Source organism: Sciurus vulgaris (genome assembly GCF_902686455.1).
Source record: "Sciurus vulgaris genome assembly, chromosome: 8".
Taxonomy (NCBI): domain Eukaryota; kingdom Metazoa; phylum Chordata; class Mammalia; order Rodentia; family Sciuridae; genus Sciurus; species Sciurus vulgaris.
The window spans coordinates 35,993,232-36,017,080 of NC_136468.1; the positions used below are offsets into that span (position 1 = coordinate 35,993,232).

Here is a 23,849-nt window from a genome sequence, read left to right on the forward strand (position 1 = left end):
TTGGTTTCTAGAATGACTGAGCATTTTCTATGTTTAGGGGGGGCCTCTGAGGTTGGGAGGGAATGGTTAGAGTACTCTGTCTTTATTCCAGCCTTTTTCTCATCTTCTCAACTAGATGAGTAAAGTCTGACAAGCCATGACAGTTTCTGTTTCCTGAGTTGTTGAAAGCCCTAAATGAGGGGACGTGTTTGAAAGCATTTTGTATACAGTAAAGCAACAGTCACTTCTCTCTTTCTCTCATTTTTTTTTAAGTATCAGCATGATGAGTGAAGAAGGGTTTTGGAGTCAGAGAAGCCGAGGCTGACATTTGAGCTGTGTGCTAGCTAATTGAGCAACCTTGTTCTAACTATTCAAACTCTCTAAACCTTGACTTCCTTATACATGAAAAGAAATTTTTCCTATTCACAAGTTTTGAGTGAGGAAGGAGTCATCTATAACTCATCAGGACTTACCTCTCAGGTGATGCCTTCAGGGGAGATGAAGAATACACTGGAACAGTGTTTCTGAAACTTGGGGAGTGGTGAATGTAAAGTGCATGAGGAACATTCAGGAAATTTGGAAACACATGTATGAAGTTCAGGAAAGAACCGGAAGCAAGAGATTTGAATGTGAGCATTGATCTCAGTAAAACCTCGGTGAGGTCACCTACAGAGGCCACGAAATGCCTGAAGATGTTTGTTGGGGTGGGGGCACCAGTGGCCCATCACCACTGACGTGACAGGCAGGGCATTTCTTAGGCTAAAATAATGTGGATAGAATGGCTCACTAAAGCTAAATTAATCATAAATTCCAGAAGAAAAGGACAGTTGTAACCGATCAGTGAGGGCACAATCTAGATTGCAGTGGGAGAAGTCCACAGTGAGGCAGTGAGAACAGGTTTGACAGCAAAGGGAAGAAAAGTGATAATGTTGGGAAATGAGGTTGGGTGGGCAAAGTTCAAGGAAAAAAGTGTTTTAACTGAAAATATTTAAATGTGAGGAGTCAGATGAGAAAAGATGTTGAAACTTTTAAAGAGATTAATTGTAGGTCTTCTGAGAAGCTAAAGGAAGATATAATAGTTCAGACAAGGGCAGAAGGAAGCACACATCTTTCTCTTAGACAAAAAATAAGAAGGAAAAGATAATTACGAGATTCAAGAGAGAAGTTGGAAAAGCACCTATACGTGACAATGGTCTCTATTTTCTCTATGTATTTTAGAAGGGAAGGCCATCTACTGGGAGTGGGTGCATCCTGAGAGAGGTTGGAGGTTTCAGAAAAGTAATAAAATTCTGGAATATCTTTTAGGGAAATTATAAAGGAAATTAACTAAAACCCCAGGCATAATTGGGGTTGAAACAATAAATGTATAAAACTTGATTAGAATGTATGATTTCCCCAGATTACACTTCCTTCTCCAAAGCTGATAAAGTGAGTGTTTTGCATTAAGAAAAAAAAAAAAAATCAGCAAAACCAAAAGGGATTGAGATTGTAGGTGGGAGAAGCACAAACACGATTGGTCTTAGAATAAGCAGAGGATAAGCCAAGAGGTGTCCAAAGAGAGAACTAGAATAAATATAATCTGATGAAACTGAAAGGCCATAGAGGTAGGCTTAAGAGACTGACAGAGCCAAAGGGCTGGGAATTCTGGGCTGAGAATCAGACCTCAGAATGTGACATTTCTAAAGCTGCATAAATGTGAGTGCTAACAAAGTTCAGTATATATTGAAGAGAGAAAGTTTTTGAGGAAGTCATGTAATTTCTAAGGACAGTATTGAAAGGATCATCCATGTGGATGTTGAAATCTCTGACTTGATGGCAGAGACTTAACAAGCACCAGCATCCTAAGAAATGCCATCAAGGAGTGTCAGGGGCTTGACAGGTGACAAAACTGGAGGGAAAGACATAGCCAATGACTCAGTGAAAGAGTTCTAGTCTGGCATTTGGGTCCAAAATCTACTTTCAGTCCTTGTCAGTTGTGTAAGCTGAGGCAAGACCTTTAACTTTCACTCTCCATTTTCTTATCAGTGAAACAGAAATATTTATATAATTTAGGTCACGGGAATGTTATGAGGTGCTTTAGTTTGGACCTTATGTCCCTCCTCCATCCTCCTCCACGGCCTAAGTGTTAAAGGCTTGGTCCCCAGACTATGATCCTACTGAGAGGATGTTGAACCTTTAAGAGGTAGGACTTAGTTGGAGGAAATTAGGATATTGGGAGTATACCCTTGAAGGGAACATTGGGACCTTGGTCTCTACCTCCCTTTCTGTTTCCCAGCTGCCAAGAGGTGAACAAGTCTCCTCTGCCATCTGTTCCCACCATGAAGTATTGCCTCACCACAGGCCCAAAAGCAATGGGTCAACCAACCATGGACTGCAACTTCTGAAATTGGGAGCCAGAATAAACCTTGCTTCTTTCTAAGTTGATTATCTTGGGTATTTCTTCACAGTAATGGAATGCTAACTAACTAAAATAAATTAAAGAAGGCAAAACATATGTTTATCCTGACATCTGGCACTGAGTGAGGGCTCAAGCATGCTACTTCTTTTATTAGATGGAGAAAGAAAGGAAAGGAGGATTTGTAGACCAGAGTAGGAAAACAATAATCAGAAAGAAGTAGGGAAAATATCAAACTTCATATTTTCCCTTCATCTTTAGAAGGGCATTTGAAATTTCTAAATGCAAAGAACTAAAATAAATCTAAGCAACATTCTTTTCCACAAAACAATTTTGCTAGGCAGATAAAAAAAAATTATTCTCTTATCCACATCTCTTTTAAAAGTGAAGTAAAATGTACCCCAATGATAAATTTACAATATTGTGAGAGACTTAGAAATAGGACATCAGTTTTATAATCCCTATCTTTATTCAACTGACATAAGTGATAAAGAAATAAGAACTCAATAGATGTTCTCAGTAATCAAATATGCTTCTTAAATGCTACAATTATATTTTTCTGAGAAATATGAATTTTCACAGTGAATGAAATAAGTCAAAATAGTAAAAAACAAATTAATATATCTTTCCTGCTTCTTTTTGTCAACTGGTATATATAAACACATTGGTCTACAACTTGAAATTAGGGAAGTCAATGTTCATTGAGGAACCAATACATGCCTGTTTAACAAATACTTGACATAAAGCATCTCAGTTTGCCCTTCAAAACAAATTTTCAAGGTAGGTATTAACATTCTTCATTTTATAAACAGAGAACCAGAGGCTCCTCAAAGTTAAAGTAATTTGATTTAGACTACATGGAAGTAAATGAGAGCCATAATTCAAACCCAGCCTCAAAGCCTTTAATTTTTGTATAAGTTCCTGGTCTTAGGTGAAACACATCACATGGCTTAAAAAGAAATAAAGAGGTTTTTCTACTGCATCTAATATTCCTGGGTTCTGCTTTTTACTTTATAAAACAAGTGGAGTGGTCCCTCCTTCCAGTTCTATCAATTACATCATCATTGGGACCTTACTTTCTATCAGGATGAAGAGTAGACTGTCAAAGAAAAACCTGTGTTTAGAGTTTTTTTCTATAGAAAATGATTTTTAAGAATTCTTACTTCCTCCCAGAAGGCAGTTACATTCTCCATCACTACTTCTGTAGTTGTTAAGTTATATTCCAGTGTCTTATACTCTTGCTTTTGTAAGAAATCCTGTTTACGAAAGAGAGCAAACACATAGTATAGTTATTACATCTATGTTACTCTCTAATAGTGCTGCATCTTATACATTGATTTTTAACAATTAAATTAAAAAGTATTTCTTAATAAAAGCAATTTTATAATGGTGTGCTAAACTGAAAGCACCAGAATTCATCATATTTGAAACTCTCTTTAAATATGCGACACTTCATGCAACAGTCTTTATACTTTTATTTTAACATACAGTTGATTCTTCCTCATACTATTACATGTTTACTTTAGTTATAAATTTATAAAGCAACTCTGAATTACCCACCTTTGTGCCTTTGTTCAACAACAGGACAGAGAAAAAACAAATATCTATGTCTTTACAACATTCCTCATGAGAGGGAGTGTTAGCATCAATTCTCTGGGTTAAGTAAAGGTATAAAGACCTGACGTAACTGGTTTTAAGATAGCAAACCTTAAAGAGTTTAAACCTTAAAGAGTTAAAAGAAGGGTTCTATTGAAAATTCAAAACCAATAAGGAGGTCAAGCATGAGGAGGACTTAACTTCCTGGATCCTAAAGTCTTCACCACTTGAGTCATGAAAGTATCTGTTCTTTACCTAGTTTCTTTCCTTTCCTCTCTGTTTTCCTCTTTTTCTCTCTTTTGATATCTCTCATTTTCTCCCAGTTTTGTTTTCCAGATTTGTTTATCACAGATCTCAAACTCACTCTCAGGGATCAGACAGGTGACAAAATTAGGAAAGAACTGATAGAGATTGTGATGAATAGGTAGGTGCTCTCTGAGGGGCCACAGCTTGTGAGGAATGAGGACCTAGATCACAGATTTTCCAAGTCTTCAATGAGAGGCTGAACGTGACTGTCGTGGGGGTTGTGAGCGCATGTATACATGAGAGACAGACAAAGAGACATCTCCCAATTTCTAATTGTTGATAGCTAGTTGAAATTTTAAAATGTGAAGTTCAACTAAACAGGTCTAAGAGCCAAAATTAGGTCCAACGGGCCACCATTTGCAACCTCTGATCTGCATTAAATAATGGTAGCACTACCTGAAAGTGGAGTTCACCCTTCAACCTGCCCTTCTATTTCTGTTATAAGGATTTATTTTACGGGTTAAATAAATATATTTTAAAAGTAAAAAGGATTTTTATCTGCTTATTAACATAAGTTCATTCAATTAGCTCTCTATAAATTTAGTCTCATCACCTAAAGATTTTACTTTTCACAGCTGCCAATTACATCAACATTGCAGGGATTTTAAGGTAATTAACATGGAATGAAATACCATTCTCATCCATTACACTGCTCTTGGAAATGCAGGGAAAAGTTTAAGGTGAACATTTCTGGTATTAGCTAGAAATTTTATAACTTCTTAGTGAAGGAAATTTATTTTTCAATCTTTTTGCACAATGTTACAAAGCTTATTAAGAACAGATACAGCTCTTGCCTTTCTCTCCCCCAACTCACTTTCTCCTCCTTGTTTTCCACTCTCTCTAGTGCACACCCTTTCTCTTTTCCTCTCATTTTCTCTCTTACCCTGCAGGGAGACACTCTGTTTGCTTAATAAACTCCCATATGTGATTTCCCGTGTCCAGCGTGGTTTTTGTGGGATTCCTTACATTGGTGCCATGACTTGGATGGGTCCTTCCACTGCCTCTTAAGCAAGTGGAAACCCATCTGATGCCCCAGTGGCCCCCGGACACAGCCCCACCTTCCATTCGCCCAGACACTCAGCTTTTTGCATGCAACACTGGACTTCAGATTGGTATACAAGCCTAAAAGCAGAAAATTTATCAAGCTGCTATTCTCCAAATTAAACTTGACTGTAATGAAGCACCCACCCCCAGATGCCTTTACAACCTGCTCTTCCCCAACCAGACTTCAACCATGGACCCCTTGATTAACCCGATTTCTAAAAAGGGAACTCCAAACTGCTTGACCCACACTGCCCCCTTCCATCTCAAAGAAGCCAGAGTGGTCATCGACCCCCTTTCCCTACAGCAGTAAAGGAGTTCCTAAAATTAGAGGGGTGAATGAAGCCAGAATTGGGGACAGGCAGTTAGTGTAGAAATAGGGGATCAGTCAAATCGAGGAAATGAAGTCCACGAAAACCATCTGCCTCTGGAAGTCTGGAAGACTGCCCCTGGGAGAATGGACTTTTTACATCTCACCTGCAAAACCATCCCCAGTCACTTAGGCAGGAAGGAGAGATAAGGCGGGAAAGAACTGGAGAGCAAAAGATTTTCTTGTAAAAACAGAAACGTGGGCATGTAATGTACAAAGCTGCTCCCCCTCCCTTTCCGATGCAGCCATTTCCCCGCCTCCCAACTACTGTCAGTCTGTGAACATCCTAGATAGCTATTGGTTCATCAGTCAGCTTGCAAGTATCCTTCTCCATTATTGGTCCCGTTAGCCCAGTGAGATTCTTAAAGATAGCTTCACTGCCATCTTTTCTCTCTTGCCTTTCTCTTCCCCTGACTCACTTTCTTTCTCCTCCTTGTTTTCCACTCTCTCTAGTGCACACCCTTTCTCTTTTCCCCTCATTTTCTCTCTTACCCTGCAGGGAGACACTCTGTTTGCTTAGTAAACTCCCTTATGTGAAAAAAAAAAAAAAAAAAAAAAAAGAACAGATATATTCATTGATCACTTGGATGAAATTTTACAGATTACAAAAATGATTAAATTTCTTTGACTTATGAGAATATCACGGGTTTTCATCTTATTTCACTAAACTTTCACTACAAGGGCTCGTTACATGTATGTCAAGAGAAGAAATACCATGCATTACATAGGTCCCAGACCAAACATTTATCTCTAGAAAGTTTACTTGCTAGAAAAATCCTGAAAGGTTTCAAAGTCACACTATATGAGACACAGTTATGATAAATTACCTGTATTTTGTTTATTGCTCCAAGAGAGTCGTACCATGTTTGCACCGCCCACGGGAATTGCCGTGTGACTGCCATGCGCAGAACAATGCAGAATGAGATGGTTGTGAATATTTTTCGAAGGATGATTCCATTGATAAGTGCATAGGGAAGCACAGATAAAGACACCACAAAGAATCCTGAGAAGAAGAAGGCTGAGCTGTTGAAGTATCTCACATAGGCTGCCTTCCGGGTCAGTTTCAGTTCTGTCCTATACAATAATAATGAGATTTAGAATGTTATTTTATATTTCAAATATCAGGCCATGTGGAATGTAAAATCTGAACATGGGGTCTAGATTCTTCCTGCTGTGTTCTGATCCTAGCTCTACTCTATGAGCTGTGTGTACTTGGGCAAGTTATTAAATCTCTCTGGGCCTCAGTGACCTTATCTGAAAAAGGGATAGTAATGAATGTACCAGTAAACACCTATAAATATTAGTTTTAAATTATACTAGTAATTTAATTATTGTCATGTTATTATCGTATCTTTATTCACTTCATTATTAACTTGTGAGATTTGTGATACTGACAATTTTCTGTTGGCGCTTATTTTAAATAATTGAGGAAAATGTTGCAAGATTTATGAAAGAAAAATACAATTTTGTGATGACCTAATGGAACTCTTAACATTTTAGAAATTGTAGCTTGACTGTGAAAAACAATGAAAATATACATATGCATATATATGTATGTTATGTTTGTTTATTAATTTATTTATTTATATGACAAAGGAAAGGTTCTCAAACAGTAGTAACAGGTAAAAATCACCCCAAAAACTGTTAAAATGTCATCCTTAGGTCCACATTCATAGATGATTCATCAATGATTCATCAATGATTAAGTGATCTGCACTAAGTTTTCACATCTGTGTTTTAGAAAAAGAAGCTAAGTGATTCTGTTGCAGAGGCTTCTTGAAAAATTATGGGAATAGACACTGTATCCTCTCTTATCTCTCTCTTTCAGTGGAATAATTATTTGCATTCATATTGCATTATTATCAGTTCTCTAATCTGAACTGCAAGTGTAAGCTACTTTAATATATATATGAGGCTTTAATGTTCCAACAGGCATAAAGCAAGGAGTGAAGAAGCTATGAAGGACAGAGGACAACATAGCCCTCAACCTCAGTTCCACTCTTCCAGAAGCCATAAAATTTGCAGTCACTTGCGATTCTCCCCATCCAGTCCGTGTGGAGTCAAAAAGCACTATAAATAGAGAGCTCTGGTGGGAGGGAGCAATAACTGTGCTGTGGCAAAGCATAGAGGGGAACCAGCATTTGGTGCAAGTTCCACAGACTTGTATAATTCAGAGAGGCAATTCTCATTAAGTTGATAGGATTCAGAGAGAATCATTTTAGGGAATTTTATTTTTTATTTTTTGTCTTAAAGGAAATGTAATCCTGAGCATACCAATGAAGAAAGTGGACTTCAACGTGTCTCACATAGATGGTGTTCAGTTAGACGAAGTGCAATACTTACTACTTCAATAATTTGACTTTGAAGATGGACTATGATTTGGGTCTGAATCCTGGCTCTGCCAATTATATCTTTGCCACCCTTAAACAAGTCACTCCTCCTTCTAGTTTTTTAGACTCCTCATTTAAAGAGAAACATACCTTCCTGTGGAGTTGTCAAAATTAAAGACAGCACAGCAGAGGGTATAGTACTAGAATCTAAAGTATATGTCCTTTCCCTTAATAGGAAAAATATTCATATGGACTAGGTTGGTATTTATAAAATGACAGAAAATACTGCTTACAATGTTAACAAAGTTGTGAAAATTGTCAAAATATATTAGAAACAATTGAGGAAAATAGGAAGAAGAAGTCAAACAGGAAAAGAATAATGGATCCAAGAACACTTATACGACTCATCCAGAAAGCAGTATTCACCATAATAAAATCACTAACACTTTATGAGTCATAAAAATATTTTATCAGGTTCTTATAAAAAATTGAAAGTGACTTTATTACCAAAGGGCAATATAAGAGTAGACTTTCAAGGAGCTCTGCATAGCCTTTTGCCTAGTTCTCCTGTGACTCAGGCTAGGGTAATCACTTCTCTGAAGTGCATCCTGTCAATCTCTTTCAGAACATTGTATTTGCTCTCTTGAGTAGAAGCAATTCTTGCTTTCCCATATTTACGTCAGTACTTTCCAGCCTTTTCAGTTAACAATTTCATGCTGGATTATACAAGTTACAACCAGACATTTGCTATCAGAATGGTCAAACAGGAAAATGGAGTAGGAGGAGGGATGGATTTCATTTTTGAGGAAGGAAGAAAAAAAAATAACAATGTCAAGAAAAGTAAGCCCCAAAATAACTTGGCTATGAATTTATCATTAGGGCTAAGAAAATCAGGCCCTCTGATAATCTCCTATCACCCCGGCCATGGTTGTGTTGATGGGCATAGTATGACACAGCACCCACTTGTTAATGAGAAGAATAACGTCTATCAACTGAAAAATTCCCCCAAGATCTTTAAGGATATTTCTGGAAAGAAAATGCAATTCTTTTCCTGGATTTGTCTTGAAAGGCAAAACAAAATCAGGTGACCAATAATGTTTGGGAAATAAATACACTTTTACTCTTTCTATTTACATGGCAAAGAACTTTACATTTCAGCTTTTCATTTGTTGTTCCAATCACACACCTGCAGCTCAGTTATCATTGTTTACTGGACTCAGCAGCCTGAAATCTTAATAATCCATATTCATGCCCTCCAAAAGGGTACTCTTCTTTTTAGCATATTTTTTCCTGTGAAACTGTCATGTGAATACATCTTGAAACTACTTGTCTCCAGTGGTGTTAGCAACCACCACTAAGTCTCCTAGGACCTTTTTTTGATAACAGTTTGTAGAACATAGAACTCAGCTAAAGGAAAATGGTGTTTAGTTCATATTTTGCTCAAAATTATTTCAGTAACTATCTCAGTCTGGGCTGTACTTTTTGACTGTTTGTTTGTTTTCTAGATATACTCTTTACTAATCTGTGAAAAGTTATGTAAAGTCAAAGAAGACTAGACATGTATGTCAAGTACTGATTCTACCTCAGGAAGTGGTTATCATTAATCGAACTGACTTTGCCTCAAGTGGAAAGTTTATAGGAACAAAACTTATGGATATTACCCTAAATTAAGGAAGAATAAATATAATTTTCTCAAATAGAGATTTTTTTCACTTTTTTGTGAGTTGTAACATATAAAGTAAGTAAAATGTCATAATAAAGAATCATCTGCTCAATATGGAATTGTATATAGGAGATTCTTTCATAAGGTATAAATATCCTTGTAGTGCAAAATAAAATGCTGAATCAACTGTGTAAAACTACAGCATGTGGAAATTACTTTATGCAACTAATGTATAAAAATTGATATACCTCAATACAATTGTTTATCAGAAACCAAATATGAGGTGGAAGTCCACTTGGATAGACTCATTTTAAAAATACTAAGGATAAAGTTATTAGCAATATTGTGATTATCACAACAACTTACTGTCTTAGGTTTTCAATCATTTTTTCTATTGCTTCTTCCCAGCAGTAAGCCTTCACTGATTGGATATTTTCAATCATTTCTGAGGTGATCACAAGTCTTTCGTTGATCTTTCCAGCTCTCTGATCTCTGTAAGTCAATCAATCAATAAAGTTCAAAAGAAAAAAAAGTCAAACTACCACTAAAACTGTTCAAACTTTTAAGAAAAGCCACAAAAATAATAGTTACCATTTAGTAAATGCCTCCTAGGTGTTAGTCACTGTATTAAATGCATCCCATACACTATCCCTCAGCCTTATGAAAGTTTATGAGAGGTGTTTATCTTCATTTTAAAAGTCAGATGAAACAAGTGAACAGTCTGAGATTTCAAGCAAAGACCTACATGACTCCAAAATTTATATAGTTTCTTCCATATTATAGCTGACAAACTCTAGAATTCCTTTAACATAAGCAGTGACTGTTATCCCTGATTTTTTTCTGTAATAAAAAGCAATTAAGGCCTTAGTGTGATCTATGAACCAGAATAGGAAAAGTCAATAAACTACACAAAATTTATGTATTCCCTCCAATTTATACAAATGTCACATCAGCATTTACCTAAACCTTATGAATTATAAAAATGCACTAAATCATAACATATTTATAAAGAAATTCTATGGACTGGCAAGGAAAGAAATGTTCTAGTGGTATAGGAAGTGTTATTTACACCACTAAAATAATTCCTTCTTAGCTACACCCTATAATTCAGTGAATAGAGAAGTCTTGGTTTTACTAGAATGGGCCTTTTGAAAACCAGATTTAAACCCTCTCAAGCTATGACAATAGATTGCTACCTGTACTTCATCATCATTCTCCCTAACCCAGCTTGGACAAGGGCTAGGACTATCAGGAAAGCAAGGCCACAGAAGGCAGAGGCCTGTAACAAGTCCCAAAGCAGCCCCATCAGGAGAGTCACTTGTAAAGGAGCAATCCACACAAAATGTGCCAGTGCAAGTCCCTGGAAAATAAAAAAACAAGAATAACAACTGACATGTTATCCTCCACCCCCAAAATCAAACAAATAAATAATCACATATGAAACAAAATGAGCACTCAGAACTTATGTAATCAAACACTTCACAGTCGTTAGTACATTAAAATTTAGGTGTCCATTTCATGACCACATAGCGATGAGCTCAAACATTCTACACAGAGACTGGTTTTTCCCAAGAACAAAATTCAAGTCACTGCATTTTTAAGTATATGTTTATTCAGTGGAATTGAGATTGGATATCTTAAGTATCATGTCCACAATTTATTTAAATAACATCCCTTTTTGAATAAAGCAAGAACCATCACAGAACATGAGGGAATAAAGGACTCCTCAGTAGCTCAATCCACACACAAATGCACAACTCTATTACCTGACAGAAACTCAGAAAAAATTATTTCTCAATTCAGCAGTAAATTATTTAGCATTTGGTGTGGGTCCAGTGCTATGGTAAGTACTGGAAATGCAAAGGTAAATAAAACACATTATCTGTCCTCAAGGACCTTGAATTTATTTGTCACATAAGACAGAGCAGAACAAGAATTGCTTGGAGTGTCATATTTAGCCAAAGTAAATAATGAATTTAAAGTATTAAAAGGAAGCAAGGTCTGATAAGGATTAAGTTTTGAAAAATCTTATTAAGAGCAACCCGAGGTGACTTTGAGTTGGACAGTGCCACCAGACCTCACAATGGCACTCTGCTACACAATTTAGCTTTCTCAGTTTCCAGAAATAGCCAAAGTAGGGATGAGAAGACTTAACTACTTATTACTGTTATCTCACTTAGGAAAACTCCATCTTTGGGGTTGTTTGATTTCTATCATATCACATAAAAGATTGAATCACCAGGTACATACTTCATCAAATTTGTTCAGGTTGTTGGAAAGGAGACTAACAAGCTGCCCAATGCTTATTTTATCCAGAACACGGCTTGACAGCTTTAAAGTCTAAAAGAAAAATGGAAAGTTAGGTAATATCAACAAATAAAAGACAAATACATTTATAAGTAACATAATAAAGCTGAGGAATTAGGCTATGTGCATGCAGTTTTAAGTAAAGATACCGAAATTTATTTATTTATTATCTAGCTTTGGATCTCAGATTTATAAATATTTCTGTTAACAAATATTATACTGACATAGACATACATCTGTTTATCTTCTAGTGTATAGACAGTAGTAACAATTTTTTTTTCTTTCACAGTAGGAATGATATTGTATGTAAATATCCATCTATCATATTGTACTTAAATATTGATCTACATAATATGGGTTTTTGAGTTTTGTTTTCATTTTCTTTTATTTTGAAAAATGAAATCTAAGGCAGTGAAACTTGAAATTAAAAGCTTGGCCTTAAATCTTTTATGAAGTCTTGTACTAACTCTTGGATAAAACTACTATTAAGGTCAATAAAATTAATAATGAATAACTGAATTATTAAATATGTTGTGAAAGTTCTATTAAAATACAAAAATCTTTATATTTTATAAAGAAAAATGAAGTGGTATGTAAAAAATGCTTAAGTAGATAAATTATTTTTCACTTATTAAGTACAAGCTAAATAATTAAAATTATTGAATAGATAAATTGATTCTAATCATGAAAGAGCACGGTAAAAAGAAAAAAAATCAGAGTAATACTTTGCCTGCAAAATTTAATAAGAATTGATTTCCTTTAAATGGCTGACTGGAAAGCACCTATGTAACATTTCTTTCAATTGAATTCATCACATATTTATTGAGCATTTAGTAGATGCAAATCACTATACTTGATGCCTTGGGAATTAAAATTTATTAAAACATAATTCTTGCCTCAAAGCAACCTACTACATAAATAACTAAGAATGATATGATGAGTTATATAAGGAAAGTAAAAACTAATAGGATAATTAAGAGTAGGTTCACACTTCTGGTTAGACAATCTGGAAACATTTTCTCAAGATGCATCTGAAATAATGTATACTGTCTTAAACAGGAAGTTAATTTTAAAACGTTATCATAGCAATCCTGCGGGCAAGGATCCACTGAGCAGAATTACACATGGCCTGGTAGCAGACTTAGTCTCAGGTGAACTGGAGTTCATCACAAGGCAAACCACTGGGCTTTGTGCACAGTAAGCATTTAATGAACACTGGTCAATCTAGTTATTTCTCCTTTCTTTAAATTCAGAGGCAAAATGGAATTTTGTTTGCATTTACATTCATTATTTCAAGTATAATGTGTTATGGTTACATAAGTTGGAACAAACAAAAGGCTCTAGTACAAAATTTGAAGTATTGTAGAAAGGGTCCTAATGTCCCTGCTGTGAGGATGAACAGCTTGGCTATAGGTAACCAAGACAAGGCTTACTTTTGGGACCAAATCAGAGCCACAGGGAGATGAAATCACATTCTTTGGTGATGCCAATGAAGGTCAATAAATAACTAGCAACATAAAGTAAACTGGTTAAGGACACAGGTATTCAACATTGAGAAAAAAATAAATAAAATAGCTTCTTTTCTTTCATGCATTTTGAGTCTGAAGCACATATATTACTGTCTTTCATTAAATGTTTCATGAAGATGTGTTTGTAATCTAGCTTTGCTCTTTATTTGACCTAGCTTACCTTTTTCTCATGACCACATTTCCGTACTTATTTCATTTCCCCTAATGGTTGGAAACACTTCCACTTCAGACAATGTAATTTAGCCATCTTGAAATTTGGAAGCAGTTTTTAAATTACATTCAATGCTTTTAGGTCTTTGTTTCCTTATCCATAGGAATAGGGATAAAAGTACCTACCATTTAGAGATATGGGATGTACCAAATGAGATCACATCCCTCAATCACTCAGAAGCTTACTGTGCACATCATTAGCTATTATCATTATGATAATAAGTACTTTTTATAAATATTATTAAACTAAATTTAAATTTCTTTGATAGCAAGTTACATCGGTACTACATTTCAAATAACACCTAATAATTTTTTGAGTTATGCAAAATTTCTAGGTCAAAATAAAACTTTTATTGTTGTTTTGTCTTCCATGTTTTTCTGGGACTTGTGAACTGATGTGATTGCAGCTAAGTTGACTCGATTAAACCATTGACTCTGTTTTTTTCCTCTGTTCTCCATAAAAGGCCGTTTTGAACAATAAAGTATGGTTATCAAGGTTTTACAGCACATTGACCTTGTATGTGTATCATGGAAGTGTTAAGGGTTGTTCGTTGGCAGGGAATTCCAGATCCATATTCCTTATAAGCCAACTTTGTAAAGTTTTTATATTAGGGGAAGAAAAAAGAAGAAGAAAGCAATATCCAAATGATTCAATCAACATAGCTTGCTTTAATGACTTGGTAGAACCAAGCGGATTGCATCAGATTTATGAAGGCACATGCCATTGAAATGACCTTCAATTGTGTTTGGGAGATAGCTAAGTGCTATTTGAATTCACCTAAATCATGCCTTAGCAACTTGGACTCTTGTCTGGACGATACACACAGAAAAGCAGATAAGCTCTTATGATTTCAATGCACATGCTGTTTCAAAAGCTTTGAAACCACTACTAGTGGTCACTACTGGTGACCACTAGTTAAGGTAGAAACTCATTGATTGGGTTTTATCAATAATGATAACACATTATACTCTTGTTAATAAACACAAAAACAGGCACATAGCATTATACCGTCAAATGATATTTTGTCATTGGCTTTTATGCAGACTATGTGCCATTTTAGCAAGGAAACATGGATTTCAAGAATATTGATAGGTAGGGATATAGCTCAGTGGCAGAGCACTTGCCTAACATGTGCAAGGCGTTGGGTTCAATTCCAGTACTGGGGGAAAAAAAATTCAAAAAAAGATAAACAACACGACTAAAAATGAAACCTACAATACAGGCAGGTTACAAAGGTGCTTAATAGATATCAGTTGAGGTCACTGAATTATCAAAGAAAATTAAAAACATTACTTATTCCTGTCATTTATTTCACAGGCATATGAAATTAATTTCAACATTTATTCCTTACTTGTATCAGCTCACTACTTAAGTTGTGGCACTTAAGACACGTGCCTAGAGGAATGTGTGTTCTCTGGGGACCATGCAAGAAAGTATTACCTTCTTATAAATCAGGCTAAACATAGCTATTCTCATCTGCATTCCAATGTGATGAAGGCCAAAAATGGCTGGGTGCAGGAGCAGTGTTCTCACGATAAAGAGCAAGCATAAACCTATGCCAAGGTAAATGGCGATGGAGCGTTCCGCCTTGTTATCGGGATCATAAGAAGCTATGATTCTTCCTAGTAAGAGAGGCTGTACTGCTTTGGTGACTTCCTGAAGAAGGAGAGAAACAAAGAAATTGATGTTCTTTTTCCTTTCATAAAATGCGTTCACATTTTCAACACAAGAGGTTTCATCTTTAGAGGAGGACCTAAAATGGGGTTACAGAGAGGGTCAATTGTCTATGAAACTGACAACACTGTCTTTTGTATCTGGATGCTTTGAAATTCGATTTTATTTTCAAGCTGGGCATGGTGGCACACACCTATAATCCCATCTACTCAGGCTGAGGCAGGAGGATTACAAGTTAAAGCACAGCCTGGGCTATCTAGCAAGACCCTGCCTCAAAATCCAAAATCAAAAGAGCTGGGGATGTAACTCAGTAGTAGAACACTTGCCTAGTATGCATGAGGCCCTGGATTCAACCCCCCAGTACCACACACACACACACACACAAATATTTGAATTTTGGATTATAAAAATTAATAAAATTAATTTAATAAAATTTACTTTAAAATTAAATTAATTTTTATTTGTTCTAATTAGTTGTACATGACAGTAGAATGCATTTATACATTTTGATAGGTCATACATAAATGGAGTGTAATTTCTAATTTTTCTGATTATACATATTGTAGGATCATATCAGTCATGCAGTCATATGTACATGAGGTAATAATGTCTGTTTCACTCTACTATCCTTCCTTCCCCCATACCCTTCCCCACCCTTCACTCCCCTCTACCTAATGTAAAGGAACTCTATTCTTCCCTATCCCACCCTCCTTATTGTGAGTGAGCATCTGCATAACAGAGAAAACTTTTGGCCTTTAGTGTTTGGGGTTTGGCTTATTTCACATAGCATGATATTCTCTAACTCCATCCATTTACCAGCCATAATTTCATTCTTCTTTAAACCTGAGTAATACTGCATTGTGTGTGTGTGTATATATATATTACTTTTTTTTTTTTTTTATCAATTCACCTGTTGAAGGGCATCTAGTTTGGTTCCATATTTTAGCTATGGTGAATTGAGCTGCTATAAACATTGATGTGATTATGTCATTGTAGTATGTTTATTTTAAACCCTTTGGGTATTATCCAAGGAGTGGAATAACTGGGTCGAATGGTGGTACCAATCCAAATTTTCTGAGGAAGCTCCATACTGCTTTCCATACGGTTGCACTATTTTGCATTCCCACCAGCAATGTATGAGTGTACCTTTTTCCCCACATTGTCATCAACATTTATTGTTGCTTTAGTTTTTGATAAAAATTGCCATTCTGTTTGGAATAAGATAAAATATTAGAGTAGTTTTGATTTGCATTTGTCTAATTGCTAGAGATGTTGGACATTTTTTCATATATTTGTTGATCGATTGTATATTTTCTTCTGTGAAGTGTCTGTTCAGTTCCTTAGCCCATTTATTGATTGGACTTTTTTGGTTTTTTGGTGTTTTTTGAGTTCTTTTTATCCTAGAGATTAATGTTTTATCTGAGATGCATGTAATAACATAATTCTAAATGGAGAAACATTGAAAGCACTCCCTCTAAAAACTGGAACAAGACAAAGAGGCCCTCTTTCACCACTTTTATTCAACATTGTCCTTGAAACTCTAGCCAGAGCAATAAGAAGAAAGAATTAAAGGTATACAAATAAGTAAAGAAGAACTCAAACTATCACTATTTGCCAATGACATAATTCTATATCTAGAAGATCCAAAACATTCCACCAAAAAACTTTTATAACTAATAAGTGAATTCAGTAAAGTAGCAGGATATAAAATCAATAACCATAAATCAAACGCATTCCTATACATCAGTAATGAATCCACTAAAAGCGAAATAAAGAAAACTACCCCATTCACAATTGCCTCAAAAAAAAAATTGGGGAATCTATCTAACAAAAGAGGTGAAAGACCTCTACAATGAAAACTACAGAACACTAAAGAAAGAAATTGAAGAAGACCTTAGAAGATGGAAAGACCTCTCATGCTCCTAGACAGGCAGAATTAATATTGTCAAAATGACTATACTACCAAAAGCATTATACAAATTTAATATAACATATTAAAATCCCAATGACATTCTTCATAGAAATAGAAAAACGATCATGAAATTCATTTGGAAAAATAAGAGACCCAGAATAGCCAAAGCAATCCTCAGCAAGAAAAGTGAAGCAGGAGGCATCATAAAACCAGACCTCAAACTATACTATAGAGTTATAGTAATAAAAACAGCATGGTACTGGCACCCAAACAGACACATAGACCAATGGTACAGAAGAGAAGACAAAGAGGCAAACCCACATAAATACAGGTATCTCATATTAGACAAAGGTGCCAAAAACATTCACTGGAGAAAAGATAGACTATTCAACAAATGGTGCTGGGAAAAATGAGAAGCCACATGTAACAAAATGAAATTAAACCTTTATCTCTCACCCTGCACAAAAATTAACTCACAGTGGATCAAAGACATAGGCACTATTATAGAGACCTTGCAACTACTAGAAGAAAAAGTTGGCCCAAATCTTCATCATATCGGCCTAGATCTGACTTCCTTAACAAGACCCGTAAAGTGCAAGAAGTTAAGTCAAGAATCAATAAATGGGATGGATTCAAAATTTAAAACTTCTTCTCAGCAAAAGAAGCAATCAATAATGTGAAGAGAGAGCCTACAGATTGGGAGAAAATCTTTACTACATGCACCTCAGATAAAGCATTAATCTCTAGAAAAAGTAATTTGAAGACAAGTTTATGTATAAGGTATTTTTAACTAAAAGGTGGATCGTGACCACAAAGTAAAAGTGTACATTCTGAAATAATTTGTTAATTAGTAACACCTACATGACACTGAACAGTTCCTAAAACATTTCCCGTTGAACTTCATACAACTTTTGGAGTAAAAGTAGGCATTTTTATTTTTACTTTGCAGATGTAGAAACTGAGGCCAAAGAGACAAAGCAACTTGAAGTAACAAGAAAATAGAATTTTCAAAAGTGTTTTGAGTGATGACTTTATTTTCAGAATGAACACAGCTACTCAGGGCAACCACCACAAGGCAGAGCTGGTGACAGGAGGGAGGAGCATGCCAGGACAGGTGAAATTTAAAGCCAGCCATGTGGGATGCCATTCCTTTCCCTGCCTGGGATAGCATGGACTTCAGGCAAGAAGTCTGCCAAGAATGCACCACCTCAGGCCAGTTCCCCAAAACTCATCAACTCCTCAAGGTCCTCCATCAAATACAAAAAACAAATTGTCCATCTAATTCATTACCCTTTCTCCTGAAAATATAGGAATAGATATGAATAAAGGAGGTGTAATTCTTACCCATCTTAATAAATTTCCTTCATAAGGGGAAAAACACACAATCCCCCATTTTTTCTAACAATGACCTAGTGAAAGGAGAATCTGGGGTTAAATCCTACAAGAAGAAGATGTTCTACTAATTGGTTTCATTTCAAGTGATATTTCCAAGCCCCACCCTGCTATTTCTCAACATTACTCTAAGCAATACCCAATAACCTCTAATTTGCTTCTTTTTTCATTCTCTACACAGTCTTTTCTACATCACAAGTGCCCAGTACCACCAGCTCTCGCATTCTCAACGGATGACCATGTTTTCTACATCAACTTTACCCCCACAGACAATGATAACCTATGCATAGCTTCGTGTAGCTTCTCATTCTGTAGCTCATACTGTTTCATAACTGTATAAACAAAGGCTCTGAATGTAAAAAGTATTCAAACTTTTTAAAAATGTGTCCAAAATCATCATAATGGTGGAATATTAATTCTTTCCTCTCACAAAGCCATATTTTAAATATGAGCTTGAATTATATCGAACAGGTAGATACTGAGAAGAAAATTGCTAGCATCCTAACCAAATAAAATGTGTTGATAGTTTGACAAATTCACTAAAGAAAACTTGAATTGTATGTGCTACTCATGTCAGAAGTATTCCGTTTGGCCATGAAGCAGGGAGCAGGGAACACTGGTGTTTTCCATGAATACAAGATAAAGCACCATTTCTTCTTCACCCTAAGACAATAATTGGAAGAGTATGAACCATGACTGCTGGCCCTTGACATCAGTTGCTTATGTCATGTATACCAAAAGCATATCTCTTTTTTGACACCAATTTCAAAAAGAAAGAGATTCCCAGTAGAGACTGTATCAAAGAATATAGAACCACTTATAAATACCACATTCATAAAAAGTACTCAAATACTTCTAAGGAGTAATCCCTATCTATGCAATGCTTAAAAAGAGCAGACTGAGAAGAAAAAAGAAATATTTTAGTCACTGAGCTACAGCACAGAATTTTTCAAAATAGAAATGTACAGGTTTGCACAGATTTTTTTATCCTACTGAGAGATTTAAACAAAACTCCCTGCTATTGAATCTCCATTATACTTTTCTATAACTTGCCATCTCTATCACAATACACTCATTTGCCTAATTGTTTTTTGGTCGCAACTTATAACAAAAAAATTAAATTTTTATTAAGCTGAATGGAATGCCAATTTTATATACTGTCATTATTGTCATCTTGTCTCAACCAAAAGAGGACATACTTCTCCTTTGAATGACAGTGGCATTTCACAAGGATGCTGGTAGTATTACTGTAGGAGGGCACATGCTCATAGAATAAGATGCAGTTTATTTTTGTAGAAATATTCCAATAATAGGACCATCTGCTAATAGCAAATCAACACAATCCTTACCACAGATTTGTTACAATTCAAGGACAAAATCAGCACTTCAAACATCCCCCGCCCTTTAGTTTTCCCTAATCTGTTTTATGCAGCATGTTCTCTAATATTTACAATAGAACCATTTACAGATATCACCTGAGTTTTTTATTTGGAAAAGAAAACAGTGGTAACTGATATGTAGCTTAATCTATGAAGTACAGTCCTTTATAAAATCACCCCTGGAGAAACAGTCCTCTATTCTTGGTATATTCAAGCTGAAAGTAGTCTGTCATTCAGACTATTTTCAGAGACACAAAAGGTTTCCTGACTTGCCCCCTCATGAAACCATATGAACAAACTAAGGCTTGCATGCAATGAGGATAAATGTAAAATTATTTGAATATTTAATAAAATATTTTATTACTTTTTATTATACAAAATACAAGATGGAATTCACTGAATGGTTCACTTAAATAATAAAAGAAGTCAGTTACCAATGTTTAAACCAACTTGACAGTAAAATAAAAATTCAGGAATCATGATCATGATCATGAAATTCAAGCTCTTATCCTAGTACATTAACTACCCTCTCTTTGTCGCCTTAGTCACTTCCCTTCCCTGTATAACTTCCCTGTATAACTTTTCTCACTGATAAACTGAGAGGTGGAGCAAGCAGATCTTGAAGACCGCCTCCATCAATAACATCTCCGAATATGTGATCCGAGTCTGTGGAGTCCCCTGGCAGAAGTCAAGGATTCCTTGGCTAAGTGTGATTGCCCACATCCATATGTAGAATCATTTTGCAGGTAGTTACATTAAATGAATTAATCCCAAAATAAGTTAAAGATTACCATTTTGAATGAGACAGACATTATTACCCTATGTACACGTATGATTACATGAATGGTATGAATCTACATCCTACACAACCATAGAAACGAAAAAATGTACCCCATTTGTGTACAATGAATCAAAATGCAGTCTGTAAAAAATAAATAAAATTTTAAAAAGATTACCATTTTAAGTCCAAAGCATATTTGTTGCTAATATAAGTAAAATGATTAATTGAAGAACCTTTAAAATTACCTTGTTCTCTTTTATGTGCGGTCATTTAGTAATATCATCATCATTAGCTCCCCTTGTTTTAAATATACTTGATATGTCTTTGTCTCAAAAAAAAACCAGGACAGCTTAACCAGGACAGAAATTAATAGGATACCAACAGACTAGAGAAGAAACTATGATTATCTAAGTAAGAATGAAAAAGAAATCCTAATAAACGTCAGTATCTGTGTCTGATAAATGTCCTTAATAAACTTGAAAATATATATATATATACTTCATTAACTGGAGAAAGAATTTCTCCCTCAAAACAACATTCAGGGTCATAATTAATAAAACACTAGCAGCAATATATCCAGGAAAACACAACAAGAATATTGGCTATTATGACCACTTAACATTTTTTGGGAACTCCTAGCTAATGTGACTCAGTAAGAAAAATGACTGGAATATGAATATTGGAAAGGAGAAGTAAAATATATCATTATTAGTGTAGGTCATTATTGTCTAAATACTTTAAGTGAATCTAAAAGTTTAAAAAATTAACTATATCAAGAAATAGATTCCTATATACCAAACATAATAATTAATGCAATAATTATCCCATTCATAGTAACACTAAGACAAAAGATACACTGTAATGCCAATTTCATAGATAGTTTTCACACAAAAAGAAATTTATAATAAAATTTGAGGAATAAGAATAACGTGTGTTACTGGATATTAAATCATAAAGTTATAATAATACATGAAATAGCAAAGATAAAGAATGATTTATCTGGAAAATCCAGGAACACGTCCAAATGCATGTAATATTTTGATATATAATAGAGTATTAAGTAGGTGGATAAAAAGTAGATTATACAATAAATGAAAGAAAAACTCAATAGTCCTTTTCAAATATTAGTTTTCTATTTCATATACATCAAAATAACTTTCAAATAGTTAGATATTTAAGTGTAAAGATAAAATAATGAAAAAAGATATGTGCTTGTATAATATTTGACCTTCATTAAAGTATGGTGCCAAACAAGAAAACAAAGAGAAAGAAGCACAGATTTGGTAGCAATTTTTTTTTTTTTTTTGGAAAGAACTATTTTTTTTAATTATTATTTTTTATTTTTTACAGATTGCATTTTCATTCATTGTACACAAATGGGATACGTCAATTCATTTCTATGATGTAGATTCATACCATTCATGTAATCATACATGTACATAGGGTAATGTTGTGTATTTCATTCCATGATTTTTCATCCCCCCCTCATATACTGATAAGAAAATAAAATACACCAAAATAGAAATAGACAAAGAACTTGAAAAGACAACTCAGAAGTAAAAACAGAAATGCAGATAATATACAATATAAAAACAGTTCAAACTCACTAGCAACCAAATGTAATGCAAATAAAAATAATATACTCTTTCACTTAGGAATTTAAAAACATTTAAAAAATAGTAACATCTATTGTTAGTGAGAACTGAATTTTCATACGACAGTACTAGATAAGTAAATTAGTATGACTTTTCTAGAAGTCAATTTATTTGTATTTGACACTTAGGGTAGGGTCTAGAAAATCTGGTAAGATTTAGCTTTTATTTAAAGGGATGTGTATTGAAGACTATTTACAGTAGTAAAAAATGTAAATAATCTAAATATCCAAAAATGAGGAACTAATTAAATAAATTATGCTACAGTCATATGATTCATTAATTAATCAGGTGGAAAAACATCTACTTACATGGAAAGGCATTTATAATGCATTAAGAGCAGAAGCAGATTCATAACACATTATGTAAAGAAATGATCACCTTCCTTTTTATTAAGTATATATTCCCATGGAGGGAAAAAAATGGAAGGATAAACATCATAATCATTAGTAATCAGTGCTTATCTGATTATTTCCATAATCAACAAAAATACCTAAAATGTGATAAAAATTTGAGTAGAAAATTTCATATAATGAAATATTATGATGATTAATAAAAGATAAATTGGAAGAAAGTAAACATATAAACCCAAGAACTTATGAAGATATACTGATTTATTTATTAAAATCAAGTCTTAAGATTCTGATACTGGCAGGGTAAATATGAGACTCAAATTTTGATTTATCTTGATGCACTAGAATCATGTGGCAATTTTTGAATGAAGGAAAAATTTCCCATATTCAGCATAGTAAATAAAAACCTACTCATGCTTAATCCACTGAAGATTTGTACGAGACTTTTATTTTTTAAAGTATTTCCTTCATTTTTCCAAAATTGTAGGACTGTAGAGTTTTCAGATATATACAAATATATATATATTTGAAATACATATATAATTATAAATATATATAATATATATATAAATTAATATAATATATATATATTTGTGTGTGTGTGTATACATATATATCTCACACCAAGAACAAAGTTTCAAAAACATACCCTTGAGTCATGTTTTAAGATTCAATACGCAATTCAAAAGTTTTGAGTTTGTTTTTTTTTTTTTTTTTTTGGTATTTTCCTTTTAGTGTTTATTAATTTCATTAATGATTACTGGCAATATCTTTACTAGAAATCTGAGCAATGAGGGGTGAGGGGAAGCAGAAATAACAGATTGAGACAAACATGATTTACCCTACGTACATGTATGATTACACAAATGGTATGACTCTACTTCATGTACAACCAGAGAAACAAGTTTTACCCCATTTGTTTACAATGAATCAAAATAAATAAATTAAAAAAAGAAAGAAAGAAAGAAATCTGAGCAAT

General features: G+C 34.4%; 1 protein-coding gene across 3 annotated transcripts in view; it reads right to left on the minus strand.

Moving 5' to 3' along the window:
• The window catches only part of CFTR (CF transmembrane conductance regulator), a 159,662-nt gene that overhangs the window by 98,302 nt on the left and 37,511 nt on the right, over positions 1–23,849 (minus strand). For all 3 annotated transcript variants that reach the window (XM_079150515.1, XM_079150517.1, XM_079150516.1), the window contains exons 4-9: positions 15,168–15,383; positions 11,931–12,020; positions 10,877–11,040; positions 10,047–10,172; positions 6,515–6,761; positions 3,538–3,630 (exon numbers count right to left, since the gene is read on the minus strand). In XM_079150515.1, the coding sequence (XP_079006641.1) occupies positions 3,538–3,630; positions 6,515–6,761; positions 10,047–10,172; positions 10,877–11,040; positions 11,931–12,020; positions 15,168–15,383 (936 nt within the window). The remainder of the gene's footprint in view (positions 1–3,537; positions 3,631–6,514; positions 6,762–10,046; positions 10,173–10,876; positions 11,041–11,930; positions 12,021–15,167; positions 15,384–23,849) is intronic.